The sequence below is a fragment of the Tinamus guttatus genome, unplaced genomic scaffold (assembly GCF_059628265.1).
Source record: "Tinamus guttatus ecotype Peru unplaced genomic scaffold, ASM5962826v1 Tinamus_guttatus_pri_ptg000138l, whole genome shotgun sequence".
Taxonomy (NCBI): domain Eukaryota; kingdom Metazoa; phylum Chordata; class Aves; order Tinamiformes; family Tinamidae; genus Tinamus; species Tinamus guttatus.
The window spans coordinates 5008501-5023333 of NW_028288672.1; the positions used below are offsets into that span (position 1 = coordinate 5008501).

At 39.1% G+C, this 14833-nt stretch overlaps 1 protein-coding gene across 4 annotated transcripts in view; it reads left to right on the top strand.

Moving 5' to 3' along the window:
* The window catches only part of WASL (WASP like actin nucleation promoting factor), a 45845-nt gene that overhangs the window by 16585 nt on the left and 14427 nt on the right, over positions 1–14833 (top strand). For 3 of the 4 annotated variants that reach the window (XM_088521896.1, XM_088521894.1, XM_088521895.1), the window contains exons 2-6: positions 5407–5541; positions 6745–6831; positions 7340–7436; positions 11360–11383; positions 14090–14131. In XM_088521896.1, the coding sequence (XP_088378022.1) occupies positions 5407–5541; positions 6745–6831; positions 7340–7436; positions 11360–11383; positions 14090–14131 (385 nt within the window). The remainder of the gene's footprint in view (positions 1–5406; positions 5542–6744; positions 6832–7339; positions 7437–11359; positions 11384–14089; positions 14132–14833) is intronic. The other variant, XM_088521898.1, reaches the window with a different exon arrangement.

The window sequence follows — 14833 nt, forward strand, 5'->3', positions numbered from 1 at the left end:
AACATAACTAGATCTAGATCTATCCCCTAGTCCCAGATGTACAAATACAATTTGTACGCCAATCTAAAGATTGGAAAATGCTGTGAGTTAAGATCTAAATTTAATAGTCAAAATATTGTAGACTCTTTGAAAGGCATAAGTAACTACAGTAAAGTCGTCATGTTAACTGAGGCAATATCATCATACTCTAGTTACACAAGATTCAGCACTCATGAATAGCTTGATCCCTGTTCCTGAGGAAAGAGACCAGGTCAGTGCAAGACACCTCTCTTGTACCTAACTCTCTTGACACCTCTCTTGTACCACCTCCATCATCTCACTCTTTTCCCAGCATTGCTCAGTGGGCCACAGGCCTTGTGATTCCTTAGAGTCAGCAGAAGGTAAAACCAGTCTGCTCTTACGTTACCAGCCTCTCTCCTCGCCATCTACAGCTACCTTCTACCTTCCCTTTCTAAAACTGCAAAGCCAAGTAATTGGCAGTTGACCCTGGTGAATTAAAATACTAAGATATCTTTAAAAAATAGGGAGGGAGTTGATTTGCATTTATATTTCTAGCGGTGGTGCCTGAAGTAGACCTGAACCACTGTGGTTGGCACCTGTGCTTAAGAGATATTTGGATTACCTATGATCTGGGGCTGTCAAATACTGTAGGATTCTGAATCTGATTAAAGTTGTATTTGCCAAGGTTCTGTGACAGTGTTGAGAAATATATTGGTCTAATATAAAAAAGTTCTTCTTGCTGCTTACAATGTAGAAACTGTTAGGTAAACGCACTTACAGGTCATTTGGGTGGCCTAATTAGTTAGGGATCATCCGGATAGTGAGAGGCATAATCAGTTCATCTAAGAAGCCCAGCTAGAGGTGATGGGCAATGCCAGGCTCTGGTGCATGATTCCAGCGCTCACCCTGGCGGTCGCTGTTTGCCCTTCCTAGTCAGGAAGGCAGTGCTGCTTCCATATGGCATGAGAACATCTTAAATGCCAGGATATTGGCAATGTTTTCTCTTAAAACTGCAGAAGGGAATTGAAACTGCCAGAAAGAATGAGCAGGATTCAGTTCTGTATGGCTACCCAAGGCATTTCTTTGAGCAGGGGAGGAGGTTCTTGAGCCTTATCCTTGCAGCAAGCTTTGTGCTTTCTGCGCTAAGAGTAATGGGATAAAACTCATAAGCAGTGCTGAGCACTGCTGGTGCGTTTTTTACCATCTCCATCTATTTTGGACACTAAAAAGGAGCTGATCGGAGAATATCATTCAGGTATTATGTTGCCTAATTCTTAATTTTGTTTGCTCTAATTTTTGTTTGTGAATTTGTTAAAGTACTGGCATTTAAAAGTCCAATTGCAGTTCATGAGCTCACATAGTAGAGCTAATGCCTCAAATGACATTTCTGCTTGATCAGCCATTGCTATCTGTTATGTCAACTCCCTTTTTTTCCCCCTGTAGAACCACTCTAAACTAGGGAAGGAAGTATCAGCCACTGAATTACTTCAGTTGACTAATTTCCTGTGGATTAGGGTGACTGCGCAGTTAGCTCCCCTGCACTGTTCTGCTGCTTGTCTTTCTCTTCCACAAGTCTCTGCTGATTTTCCCCATCTCCTGTGATTCAGCTAATTCTGGGCTCTTGGAGACTTCCTCAGCAGTGAGGCTTCCTGTGCTTGTGGTTGAGATCAAGGTTTCGCCTCCTCTCAAGGTGTTCGCCTCCCTCTTGCACCTCTATTCCTGAGCCCTGCCATCTGAGGAAGCCTATAACGTAGCCCTGGCTTAATGGTGTTGAATAGCAATATTATTTATTCCTAAAGAATTGTTGCAGAAATGAGAGATGTGGTAGGAGCAGCCAACACCACCTGGTCAGGCTTCTTCTGCCTGTTGGCTTGGATGCAGGAGGATTTCCACCACGGTCTGTGTTTGAAGCAGGCTTGTTTGTCACAGGTGCCCTGTGCACCAGTGGTATCATTGGTGAGGACAGCTTGTATCAGCTCTCAGCTTCCTTTATAGGTTTTTGAGGAACAGGCTGAATCACTGCAAGCCATTAATTTGACAGGCTACTTCAATGAATAGTCGCTCCAGAAGCTTGTGGTATCTCCGGTATCTCCTGCCCAGCTTCTAGGCAGGAAGCTGACACTGGCTGATGTGATGATGTTGGTCTTACTGCGAGCCAGTTACAGCAGGGAGAAGGTGGCTCCACGAACCTCGTGTTGGTAACGCGTGTTCTGCGGGAAGCAGGGACGGGACCAGCTCGGTCAGCAGAGCCGCCAGTACAGAACTGGCAAACCCGACCTGTTCCTGCCTCAGAGGTAACCAGTTCGAGAGGTGTGACAAGAGTACAGGCATCTCCAAGCTTGTCCTCCCACAGAGCGTTGATGCTGGCAAACTTGAAGGAAACTGAGGGGTTTTGTCCCCTCCTTTTCACCTACAAGTGCTTCCCCGCTGCGACACACACAGTGTTCAGTTTGTGGAAGAGCTTATTTCTTTTCTGTCCACCTTTTGAAACTCTGGAGGTGTATAGGAAAAGCAAGGTCTCATCAGAATTGTTATATAAAGCACTAGGGTCAACTTTAAAAACATTCTTCTGAAAATGCAGTAATAATTTTAGGTAATAAATAATATCAAAAACTACTATAGTACATGAAAAAAAACACTAGAGTATTTAATGGCACTCCTGTAAAGTCAGTGTCATGACCTCGCTTGAAGAAATATTTACACATAATTAAAACCAAACAACGAGGCTTTTTAGATGCAATATTAAGCTTGGGAATGCTGGGTGAGAAATGTGCTGTGTGCAATAGCTGACTTCACAGCAAACAAATGCTGCTTCAGAAAATGCAATTGAATGTTTAAATTATGACACTGGCTTGAGTGTTCTCAGACCCTGCAATTCTGCAATTAAAGTTGAAGAATTTTTAATTGAACTCGTCTGGCTGGGATTCATAATGAATAGCAGGCAGTGAAATTTATGGCCATGTGCTTTTGCAAGCTGCAAGTTTTCCTAGTAAGCTTGCAAGTTTTTGAAGGTAGTGAATGATCAGAAACTAAATGATTTTGCCACCTGTCTTCCAGAAACTGAGTAACATGAGGCATAACAGCATTGCTCTGTATTTTCCTAATTCGCCCTCTCTACACACTTGTAAATTTTTTCCTCTCTCTGATATCCCTTTGGAAAAAATAGTAGGGCATAACAGTGGAATTCATAATTATGATCTAAGATGCAAAAACCTCACTGTATTCTGAGTGCTAGGAATTTGCATAATGCTAATTAATAAGTTAAAGTGTAGTTTAATTCTGGGTTTGGTAAGTCTGAAACAGCACCTACTTTAGATTCATTAAAATTGTTTTTTAACATTCCAAATAAGCTTTACGTGCCAAGGAGCACCAAATGTTAATTATATCTATCATGATTATGCAGAATGAGAGTTTACTCTTTGTGTAGTATTCTTACTTCTACTCAAGTGGTAGGTGATTTCCATGACTGGAAAATTCATAGGAATGAGTGAAGAATTCTGTGCTGGCTTAAGGCTGTTGTCAGGGACTTAAACATTTTACTGATTTACTCAATTCAGTCGCTTCTGCGATAGGAAGCAATGTGTAGAAGGAAATCCTTCTTGATAGCAATCAACCATAGCCTTCTGTGCTTTAAATTAGGGCATGTAAGTCTTGCCAAGGCTGCCTACTACTCTAAGTGGTTAATGGGAGTGGAATTGGACTTGTTCGGAAGGTCGAAAGATTTTGTGTTTGGGCAGCGGGACAGTTGTATTTGGGTGCGATGCTGCCTTAGTCACAACTGTAGCATGGCCTCGTCTGCGCTCCTCGCTGTTTTGTGTCTCAAGATTTTTAGTCAAAGAATGAGCTGGAATTGCAAAAACAGAATAAATCTGTTAGCATAGGTTTTGAACAAAATCTGGCCAACTGCAGTCAGAATTAAGTCTTTGTCCATTTCAGTTGCAATGTAAGGGAAGAGTAACACTTATACCTGCACTATCCATCAGCTGTCTATGTTGGTGTGGTAGTATGGCCAATTCAAGATTCCCTTTCCTTATCTGACAAGTTCAGTTGTGATTAAAATATTCATGTTGCTCTGTAGATTACAGGTAGAATTTTTTATATATACATATTTCCTTTTAGAGCATTTGAAGAAGCAACTGCAAAGCTTTCTTCAAGTCATTTCTGCTAAACTTTTACTGTAGGTTACAGGAAAGATGAGCAGTCAGTTCTAGGACGTCCAAAGAAGTGACCACAAAAAAAGGAGTGAAATCCCTGTCTTTACCCATGGGAGCTGCATTATGGTTCTTGGACAAAGACTATTAATCTTTCTTATGCAGTATCTGACAGTCTAGATAGTTACTCTCATGCTATTTTAGGCGAAAAAAAATGAGATTTGTTGATAAGAAAATCCTAAAAAGCTTGTGTGGCAATTCTTTTCATCATTGTTAACCTGTTGAAATGGAAGTATGATGTGGGTAATGGTGAAACGTAGATAATCTTATAATGCAACAAGATATGTTTTCATTCTGCATGAGTCAGCCACTTTGGCAAGACATTGATAAAGGGGATGAGGAAAACCTAATATAGAGCCCATTACTCAGGCTAGATATGATCCTTCAAGAAAGGTCTTGGAATTACAATAGATCTGTGAAACATCTACTTCATGTTCTGTAGTCAGAGGGAAATAAGAACAGAAAACAGAATTAGAACTGCAAAATAGTTGAGGTTGGACTGAATCTCCAGAGATCATCTACTGTAACCCTGCTCAGGCAGGGTCAGCTAGGTCTTCATGGTTGGAGACTCAGCAACCTCTCCAAGTAATCTATTCCAGTGTTCATTGTTTAAACAAAAAAAAGAAAAAGTTTACCTTAGATTCAGACAGCGTTCCTGTGTTCCATTTTTTTTTTTTTTTCCCCCAGTGTCTCTTGTCCTGTCACTGGGCATCAGTGGGAAGAATCTGGCTCCTCTAAACCTTCCCTCGGATATTTATACATATTGATAAGATTATCCCTACCATCTTTTCTTCTTCAGGCTAAACAATCAAACTTTTTTTTTTTTTTCCTCGTATGAGAGATGTTCTAGTCTGTACTTGTTCCATAAATTTTTATGCATAAATTATGCCTATAGTAAAAAGTATGCTTAGGAAGATTTCTGCTAATTGAGGCCATCTGGTCTGGAATAATCCTCATCTTATTTCTAAAGCAGGATGGTTTCATACAACCAACTGGGAATGATCCTAGCTCGTGTGAATTCCCAAACCGTGCTCAGGAATTTTAGGAAGTGGCTAGTAGTCATAGACTAAAATCATGCTGGGAAATATCAGATTTGCTGCCCAAAATAAAGCACAAAATTGACGAATACTTTGCTAAAAGATGAAATGTAAACTTGTAATTTTATCTGAAAACTAATAGTTACTTTTCCTTTTAGACTATGTCTTCAGCAGTTGTTCAAATATATGCAGCAGATCGCAATGCCATGTGGTCAAAGAAGTGCTGTGGTGTAGCTTGCCTTGTAAAGGACAATCCACAGAGGTCATATTTTATCAGAATATTTGACATCAAGGTAAGTACTTTTTTGGCTTTCTTATTTTTTCCTTCTTTTCGCTCTTTAAACTCTGTTGTATTTAGTTTTGAATTGAATGAATTGCTACATGTACAACTTCATGCAAGAATGCTGAAGTCAATAGATGTCATACTGGAAGCAGTGCAAATACAATGCTTATTAATAGATATTTGTGCAATTTTCTCAGCTTTTCTAAATTCAATAATTTCATCAGTATCAACTCTTACGAAACAAAGTTCAGGTGTGAGTTTTCTTACAATTCACAGAAGCAGTTTTCTACTAATCTGACTAGTAAAACTAGTGTAAATTAGTATAATGTCACCTGTATGGGTAGCTGTCAGAAGAGCAGGTGTCTGCTCATTGTGTGATATTTTCAAATTAGGTATGAGAAAAAGAAGCTTTAAGATTGATGTGTTGTTGCCTGTGAAAATTGCGGGACAAAAATATATTTTCCATGATGTGTATGTTCATACTGAAGATCTGTATCCTGCTGTAATATTTCATTCAAGACAGATTAGGAAATAGGAGCTGAAGTGTGCACAGCACGTTTCCATAAACCCATACAGGGAAACATAAGTCCTCGTGACTTTCAGGAAGACTTTGGAAGGCTTCCCGTTATCTCTAGGGCTAAAAGCAGCTTGTTAGCTGTGAGTGTTCAGAGCTTGGCTTCTGTCATTCACTCCGGAATGCCTCTTGGCATTCCTTGAGATTTGGCCACCTCATTATTAGATTTGAGTGAAAAACTTGCTCCTTGGATATCATGCTGCCGTGCCACAGATACGACCTTACAAAGGTGAAATTTTCTTGAAGTTACTGTTTGAAGGCTGACCTGGAGGTAGTTAACATACTGGTAGAAGCCGCCTTCATTGTAATGACTATTGTAACTATGTGATTGTTGGTGCTGTTATCACGGCTCTCTGTTATTACTGCCAGTATTAGGATTGCAGATTTGGAGAATTTGAAAGATATTTTTCAAAGCATGCAGGAATTTGAACAGAAGGCAGTGACTTGGAATTGTTTGGTGCCTCTGCATGTCCCAATCTGCTTTGAAGCCATTCTTTGGGTGAGTGGCAGGGTAGATGCTTAACACAACAGAGCTTCAAACTTTTAGTAAATTCTAATGTGAAATGAGTTAAGCTTGGCAGTTTGATTTCAAAATGTTTATATATACATATATATTTTCCCTTTTTGTTTTCTTTTCAGGATGGGAAATTATTGTGGGAGCAGGAGCTGTACAATAACTTTGTATATAATAGTCCTAGAGGATATTTTCATACCTTTGCTGGAGATGTGAGTCTCAATGTCTTTGAATGCTTATTTTAAAATATCCTTTATTTATTTGCACAATAGCTTCTTTTAGTACAATTGAAGTCTTCGCCTTCATTGTATAAATTGCTTATAAAAATACAATATTAATTATTCCTTGTAGATTTTTGTTTATAAATCTTTTTTGTGCCTCACCTAGAAAATTTAATCCATAACACAAGCATAATACATTTTCACTTACATGATGATGCAAGTTTCATGTATCCTTAAAGCAAAATTTTTTTGCTCCCTTTGATTTCAGCCTACAAGATCCTGCTCAGTTTTGTTGAAGTATGAGCTTTAGAAACTTGATTAGAAGGGGAATATCCCATAGTGAGAATGTTTTGTTCAGACTTGGTGCCAAATTTACCATGTGGTGTTTTTCTTGTTTTTATTTTCTTGGTTATGTCTTCAAAAGATTTAAGAAAACATTTAAGAAAGCCTTTAAAGTGTTTTCTTAGTCATGGGTGGGGGGAATATTAATGTTTTTCAGACATGTCAAGTTGGTCTTAATTTTGCTAATGAAGAAGAAGCTAAACTATTCCGAAAAACAGTAACAGATTTACTTGGACGACGGCAAAGAAAATCTGGTAAATATTCAAATTAATCTTAAGTTCAGGCTTGTTTATGTTGTCTTTTTGGGGGGAGGCAGGAAATAATGTCTACGTCTGAAAGCTCCTGGAGCCATTACTGGCATATTTATATATAGAAGTAATTGCATTAGGAAAGCATGTTTCATTTTTCTACTGTGCAAAAATTTTTTTTTCTGAAGTTACTTGGTGCTCTTTGCTGCTATTTTCCATGCAGGTTGGACTCCCAGATTATGGTGTTTGAAAATATAGACAAGGAAGAAGCAAAAAGTTTAAGTTGTCAGTGGGAAAACTAGAAATCTTCCTGTAATCTGTTTTCACATTTGACTAAACACTCTTTTAGCTCTGGGCTGTTTATAACTAATTTGCTTAAATTCAGCCCAAGTGGGTTGTAACGAAGGCTTTACCATCTGGGATGTTCAGGAGTCCATGTGAATGAATTATTGGCATTGGTCCAGTGTTTAGCAGAGAAACGTCTCTTATTCACAAGCAGGAATCTTGTCAGAAGCCAAGAACAGAAGTCACAGTGTGTCTATAGTGTTGCTAGCAGCACAGGACGGTGTGAAGCATGACATGCGTTTTGCCAGCTGCACGATGCCTGAGAAACATGGTCACAGGTCTGCAGGGAGCTTGGGCGTCTTACAGATCCTGTCTGGGTCCTTTTATGAGGAGCCCATAAACAACTTGCCTGCCTGGCAGGCATGTGACTGTGAAGAATAAGCTGATGTGGGCTGGGCACACACGGGTGTTCTCAGACGTGCTGTAGACAGTAGCATGGGCTTATGTCCAAGCTGCGAGGTGCATTTTTATAGTCCATTCGGGACTGGAATTGCATTAGGAGTTCAGTAGAGTCCAATGTAAAGATAGGAATCCCTGGTCTTGCAATGCCATCCTTTCAGGTATTCTCAGTAACCTGCTGATCTGTGTAGTCATTTAGGTTTCCACCGGGTAAAGTGCCTCAAGCATAGGGCTTTCAGTCTGGAAGCTTAAATGCTTTTTTTAAGTTTACCCACAGGCAAAGTTAGAATATGGTGGTATGACTTGAGAAGAAATGAGGGCACTAAGAAGTGGCATTAATTATGTATGTTTTTGAAATGTAGAGTAAAAGTAATTTTGCGTCAGCTTGCATATCCTGTTCTCAAAGTTTCATTCTATTAGCTATCATCTGTCTAAAAACCAAGGTACAGTACACAGACATGACTTGGGAGGAAATATATTGGCCATGGTAAACTACATTTGAAAACGAAGTGGTTTAGTCAAAAACCCTTCTCCTGTTCACAGGATGTTCTTCCTCATGTAGTTTTTCTTCACAGGACAACAAAAGTTTTCCTGCTTATACTTTGAGCAAATGTCTTGGTTTCTGTGCTCAAAGCCACACTGTAGCATGAGCTTACTAATATGTTTAACTATATGTTGAAGACAACTTTTTTAAAAGAGCTTCTTTTTTTCTTTTTCAGTTTTAAAGCAAGAATTAAAAAAAAAAAGGCGCATGGCGGGTGGGGGGAGGAAGGGTCCTTGAACAAGCCACCAGACGGAGTTCGTATTTATGCCATGGATGGGATTGTATCTAATTGTGAATCCAAAATAACAGGCTTTACACTTGCCCAAGTCATAACCTGAATTGCAAATTGGCATAATACTCTTTAATGCAATTAACCTTTCAAAAATAGACCTTGTGTAGTCTGGTAGATGCTCTTTCTATTTAAAGGGATTTTGCTACTTCCCAAAATATACTTCACTTCATCATGGTGCCACCTGACATATTTTCTACTGAAATGAGTGCTCCTCGTGATCACTTAGTAGCATCTTTTGCCATTCAGGGCTTGCTGCAAGATTTATCCAGGAGTCTTTTGGAAAGCCCTTGTCGCTGGGAGGTAGCAAGAACAAAAATTCTTCCTCAGAAAGCTGGGGAATATCGTATGCAGAATATCAGGTAGCTGCAGACCAGGCCAGTCTTCTGCTCCCTCTGACTGTACATGAAGTGTGTCCCGCCGTTGGGTGACGCTAGAGGCAGCGCATCGGGGCCCCACAGAGGGGCACGTGCAAGTCCACGCTGAACACGCACGAGCAGTTTGTTTATGGAGAGGGTGTGAGAGAGAGTAGAATGACAGAGAAGGAAGGACAGAAGGGATTCATGTGAAATCTGCATATACCGGGGTGTTTTTTATCTAGCTAAATTCTTATTTTAAAAAAAAAAAAAAGGTCAAAATTAGATTCTTATCCCTAGGAAGAACTTGTGACTTTTGGCCACAGATTAACCTTTGTATATACACCCAACAAAAATTACTGGGAAAAGTGTTTAAAGTGCCTCAATTTGTTTTCCGTTAATTTATCTCTTGAGCTCTGTTTCTCCTAATAAATGTTGTAATGGATTCCCTTGATTTAGCACAAGGTCACTCAACATTTCCTGTGAATGCAGAGTGCTTTTGCCAGCATCCCATCCTCTGCCAAATGACTTGCTCTCAATCTTGCACTCTCCTTTACTGTTTCTTTGAGTTGCTGCTTCTCAGATAGGCCTGTAAGTGTGCTCCAAAAGTTGAGCAGCCTTTTGGCAACCCAGCACAAGTAGTTCTTATACGTTCAGGGAGAGAAAGCACAGTATTAGGCAAAAAAACACCCTTTTTTGTCCGCCAAACCCAATACCTTCTGCTCCAGTTTCCATGCATAGGCTTGCCCGCTCAGCCAAAGATGATTCTCGGAGGTTTTTCTCCTGTTCATCTGATGAAGGTTGCGTGACCTTGAGAAGTTCTTTACTCTCACCTGAAGATCAGTATGCCAGGTCAAAATGCCCAGCACACTTAAGTGTGGGGTGGGTTTTATTTTATTTAACTTAGGTCAAAACAGTCTGGACATGCCTGCAGTCTTGGAGAAGACCATGTGTGTGTCTTGAAAAATATGACTTAGGCTTACTGAAAAGTCAACTGTCTACTAAAAATTCCTGTTACTACAAAACTCTTTGGAGTCCCCATCAGATTGCAGTTGTTCTGGATTGAAAAGGAGGATACACAGTGTTTTTATGGAACCATGTTGTATGGCAGAAGAGATGATAAACTGTGCTGTTACACCCTGTACGGTTAAACCCCACACTTCTAAGAATGTGTGCATAGGTATGCCAGTAGTGTAAATGTAATTGAACTACATGTCTTGAAGGATGATTGCAGTAGGTAAATGTGTGAGGCAGAGAGCCATGAATTGTAGGTGAGGGAAGCACCTTTTAAAGGAGAGTTTAGCATTATAGACTGGCAGGAATATCTAAGGGTCCTGAGGTGTTATGTGTTTGCAACTACATTTTAACATTTCAAACAAAATTCTTCATGCTCAGTGAAACAGTTAGGCTTAGTGAGTAAAATAACAGCATTAGTACTTAGGAGATTGAGTTCTGTTCTGTTTTTCAGTTACCTGGTAACATTAGGTAAATTGACTTGCCTCTCTCTCTTATTCTTTGCATATAAAACAAATAATCGTGAAGTACTTTGGGGTCTGTGAGAGAACATCACTGCTTAGAAGTGCTGTTTGTGTTTCAAATTAAAATGAAGGACCTGGTCTCATTCACTAGTAATGAAAAAGTGTTATTTAGAAATCCTGTGTTGATGGGTTATGTCAAAACAAAGTCATTTGAAAGCTGCTTGCTGACTGCAAAATTTGGTTAAGTATTCTAAACGTCAGAAACTCAGCCATTTTGTTATGTTTGTTTAATTTACTCAAAATTAGTGCCTATTTCTAAGTTTTTCTTATAGTTTTATAGTGCTTAATTTTGTTTCAGTTGAGTAACAAGTAGGCTTTGAAATGTTTTTAGGTTCTTAAGAGTGAGTTCAAGGTCATTCAAAACTGCACTAGAAAAATAAGATTTAAAATGAAAGTTTCCAGTGATACCAATGAATAAACAGCTCATTTTCTTTTTCTTTCTTTTTTTTTCCCACCAGAAAAAAGACGAGACCCACTGAATGGTAAGCTTTTTGCATGAATCACTGCATTTTATTTTTTTTCCCAATTCTGTCAATTATTGTTGCTGTACATCTTTGCTTTGGACTTGGTCAAGATAGTTATGTGGTGGAGAAAGCAGTAAATTTGTATGTTGGAGGTTAGTGTATTTGTTTTGCTTCTGTTCTTTGGTATTTGTTTAGTTCTTGCTTGGAAGATTTGTGGCTTTTGGAGGAACCTGTTTTATAGCAAGTAGAACAGAAGCCCTTCTGCCTAAACTAGGAAGAAATCTTTGTATTTTAATTTGCTGCTGGGTTTTTTTAGAATACATGTATATCAGGTTGTCACACAGAACCTTGCTGAAATTGAAGGGCAATTATAAGGGATGATATTTATTTAAAGATAATCGTGACAGAGTTCATAAAACATTTCTAAAATCTGAGATTCAATATATGCAGCTAACCCAGTAGCATAGTCTTTTGGACATATAGTGCATATTGTTCAATGGTGAACATTTTTCTTTGCATACAAGGCTTATTTGAACACATTTTGCTGGCATGAAGATGCAGACTCCCTCAGATGGTTCTCCCATCACTAATTTGATGGAAGGTATCAAAACTAAGTATAACTCGGATTGAAAAATGTTATCATTTATTCTAAGATCAAGTGAAAAATGCACATCAGAGAATATCAAGCTTAGTTAAGACTTCTACCAACCCACACTGAACCTAAAAAGTGATTTAACCTGTTGGTGATTGTAGCATAGGTCATATTGTAATGACTGTTAGTTTGCTACTTGAGCAGAGATATCATCAACTGATTATCTGACATCCTTCAACCCTGGGTACAACTGTAAACCTGCAGAGTTGAGGAGGTGGCCTTAACTTTTCACTAACCAAGGTGTCTAAGCATCTTGGTAGGTAGGTCACAGAAGTAGGTGATTGCTAACCTACTTCCAAATAAAGCCTTCATAGTGTAGAACATTGCTCAAATAAATTAATGTTTCTGTTCTCATGAATATTTAAGTTTTGAGGAAACACAGGCAGTAATGTGGGTAACTCCAGGTTAGTTGGTCATTTCTGATGCCCACTTCTTCAGTAGGATTCCTTCCGTGACTTTGATCTTCCGGGTTTCTTTAGACTTCAGCTTGGAATTGTTCTCCCTTTTCAGCAGTGTTTGCCTCTGCTCACCTGAACAGCGTCTTCTTTGATAGCAGTGTCTGCAGGGCAGAAGGGAAAGTAAAACATTAGTCGTGGTACCATGTGCTACAAAATAAAACAGCTTTTGTCTCTACTGTGTTTACCTACAATAATACAAATCATTTGTCTGACTCGCTATCTCTGAGTGGGGGAAAATTGGAGAAAATGAAGCCTGTGAAAACTTGTATGTTAAAAATATAAATGGAAGTCTCTGTTATTCATTCTGTTATAGCCAGGCAGCAGCAGCTTCTTAGAAGAAGAATGCTGATGGGCTTAAACGTGCAATACTTTGGTCCTATACATTTTTGCTGACCTGTTCTATAAAAAATACAGGTTTTTGCCCAGGTTTTTTGCCCACTACTTATGCTTATAATCAGTAGTCAAAGCTCTGAGCACCTCTGCATTTTACTAACTTGGGGTGCCTGTGTCCCTTTTAAGTTTTCCTTGAATTTCATAAAGCTTGTCTGCTTTACTGATAAAGGAGGTAGGGTTTGGTTAGCTGTGTTCCTGCCTTCTGCAGCCTCAGATGAGACATGCTCACAACACAGACGATGGCCTTCAGACTCCTCAGTGCTTGTAATTCAGTCTAGAACAGACATATGTTGTCGGGGTTTAACTGAAGAAGCAGCTCTTGTAGGGTAAACTGGGTTTTGTGTTGCTCTCTGCATACAGTGAAAATTTATTTTTCAAAAATGGGTTACCTGCTTTTTTGTTTGTTCGTTTCGTGCTGTGTATCAGTACATAGTTACTCAAGAGCTGAGAAACAGGAACAGTCCCATCTCTGTGTGCATGTGGTCCCTGTGTGGAACGCTGTGGGGCATTTGCTTTCAGCTGGGGCTTGTTTAGATTTTCTGCATATGTTAAGGCAAATGTAAAGTTGTATGGGAAAAATATTATTTGTTTTGGGAGGGGATCTTTTTCAGTGGTAGAGATTAAAGCATTTTTTAGTTTTATTTTGTTTTTACAGAATTGCAGGATTAAACCAAATTAGCATTAACAGTTATATAAAGGGTGTTAGCCTGTAATTTCCTGGGATTTACGTCCTGCTCTCATTTGTAATGACGAGGTCTCTTTATGCAAATAAAGAGGAATTATTGTGGTTGAACTGACCTCTTAGTGAAGTCCTGCCTGAAAGAAGGATTTGTCAGACAACTAGGCTTTGAGGGAATCTCTAAAAACCTTGCGACAGACTTATTTCAACTGCTGGCTAGAACAGTTTGCAGTTATTCTTAGGCATCTGTTCAAGGCTACAGACAGACCAGAGATGTTCTAAAATACAAAGAATTTTCTAAAGTTGAAAATATTTCAAAATGTTTTCTACCACTTTTTCTGGAGATATCACAGATACTGATAGCAGTGGATGCTTAAAGCCACTCTACTGTCAGGTTCTTCCTAATGATGAACTCTACCTGCCCCTCTCATCTTCGTTTATCGAGCTGTCTATACCTGATGGGGAAGGTGCATGTATTATGATGGGAAAATTTTTGCTGGATATAAACATGGCAGTTCTAGAAGAATATAATTCTTTTCAAGGTTCTTATATCCCTCATGGACATCTAAGAGCTAAGGCTGACGGTAAGAATAACTTTGTCTTAAAGATCTTTCTGTGATATCTAGAATGAATATTAGTATTGAGGAATCAGGCTATCAGATCTTAAGTTGAGTTTGGGTAAATAATATTTCGTTTTGAAAGTGTCTCTTTCTTAATATAATTTTTTTATGGTTAACCTAGGCCTTGCATGCAAAAAGCAAGGCGTATATGGAAAGCCTTGGTCAGCTGGGAGTAGACTGAGAACTTGCTAGCAGTTTAGCATTTTTGTTTTAAGTTTGTGTTGCTTGAAACTGCAAATATCTGTAACAGTAAGGGAGTCTGATCAGTGGTGGAATAGAATGGGAAATGCTGCAATGTTTTGTATTAAGCTATGAAATAAGGACTGTAATTGTCCATTCATCCTAAAGAAGTGCTTAACAGCACGTTTAAGTTTGCTGTGGATAGCACTGACCAATTAGTGAATTTAAAGCTAATTCTAAGTGTTGCCTACAAATTCCTGTGCGTAGCAGTATGCGGTCAATATGTGGTCAATGTGTGTTTTACTGCTCTCACAAGACAGTTGTCTAGACTGTAGCATTGCTATTTTTGCAGTTGCTGCTAGCAGCAAACACTTGCTGTTCCTTGTGCCATTTCCATGCAGTTTTAAGTCTTGTCCTCACACCGTTACAGTGGGATGTAGGAGCTGCCAGACGAGCTTTGTCTAACTCAGTATCTTGTTTCTTTTT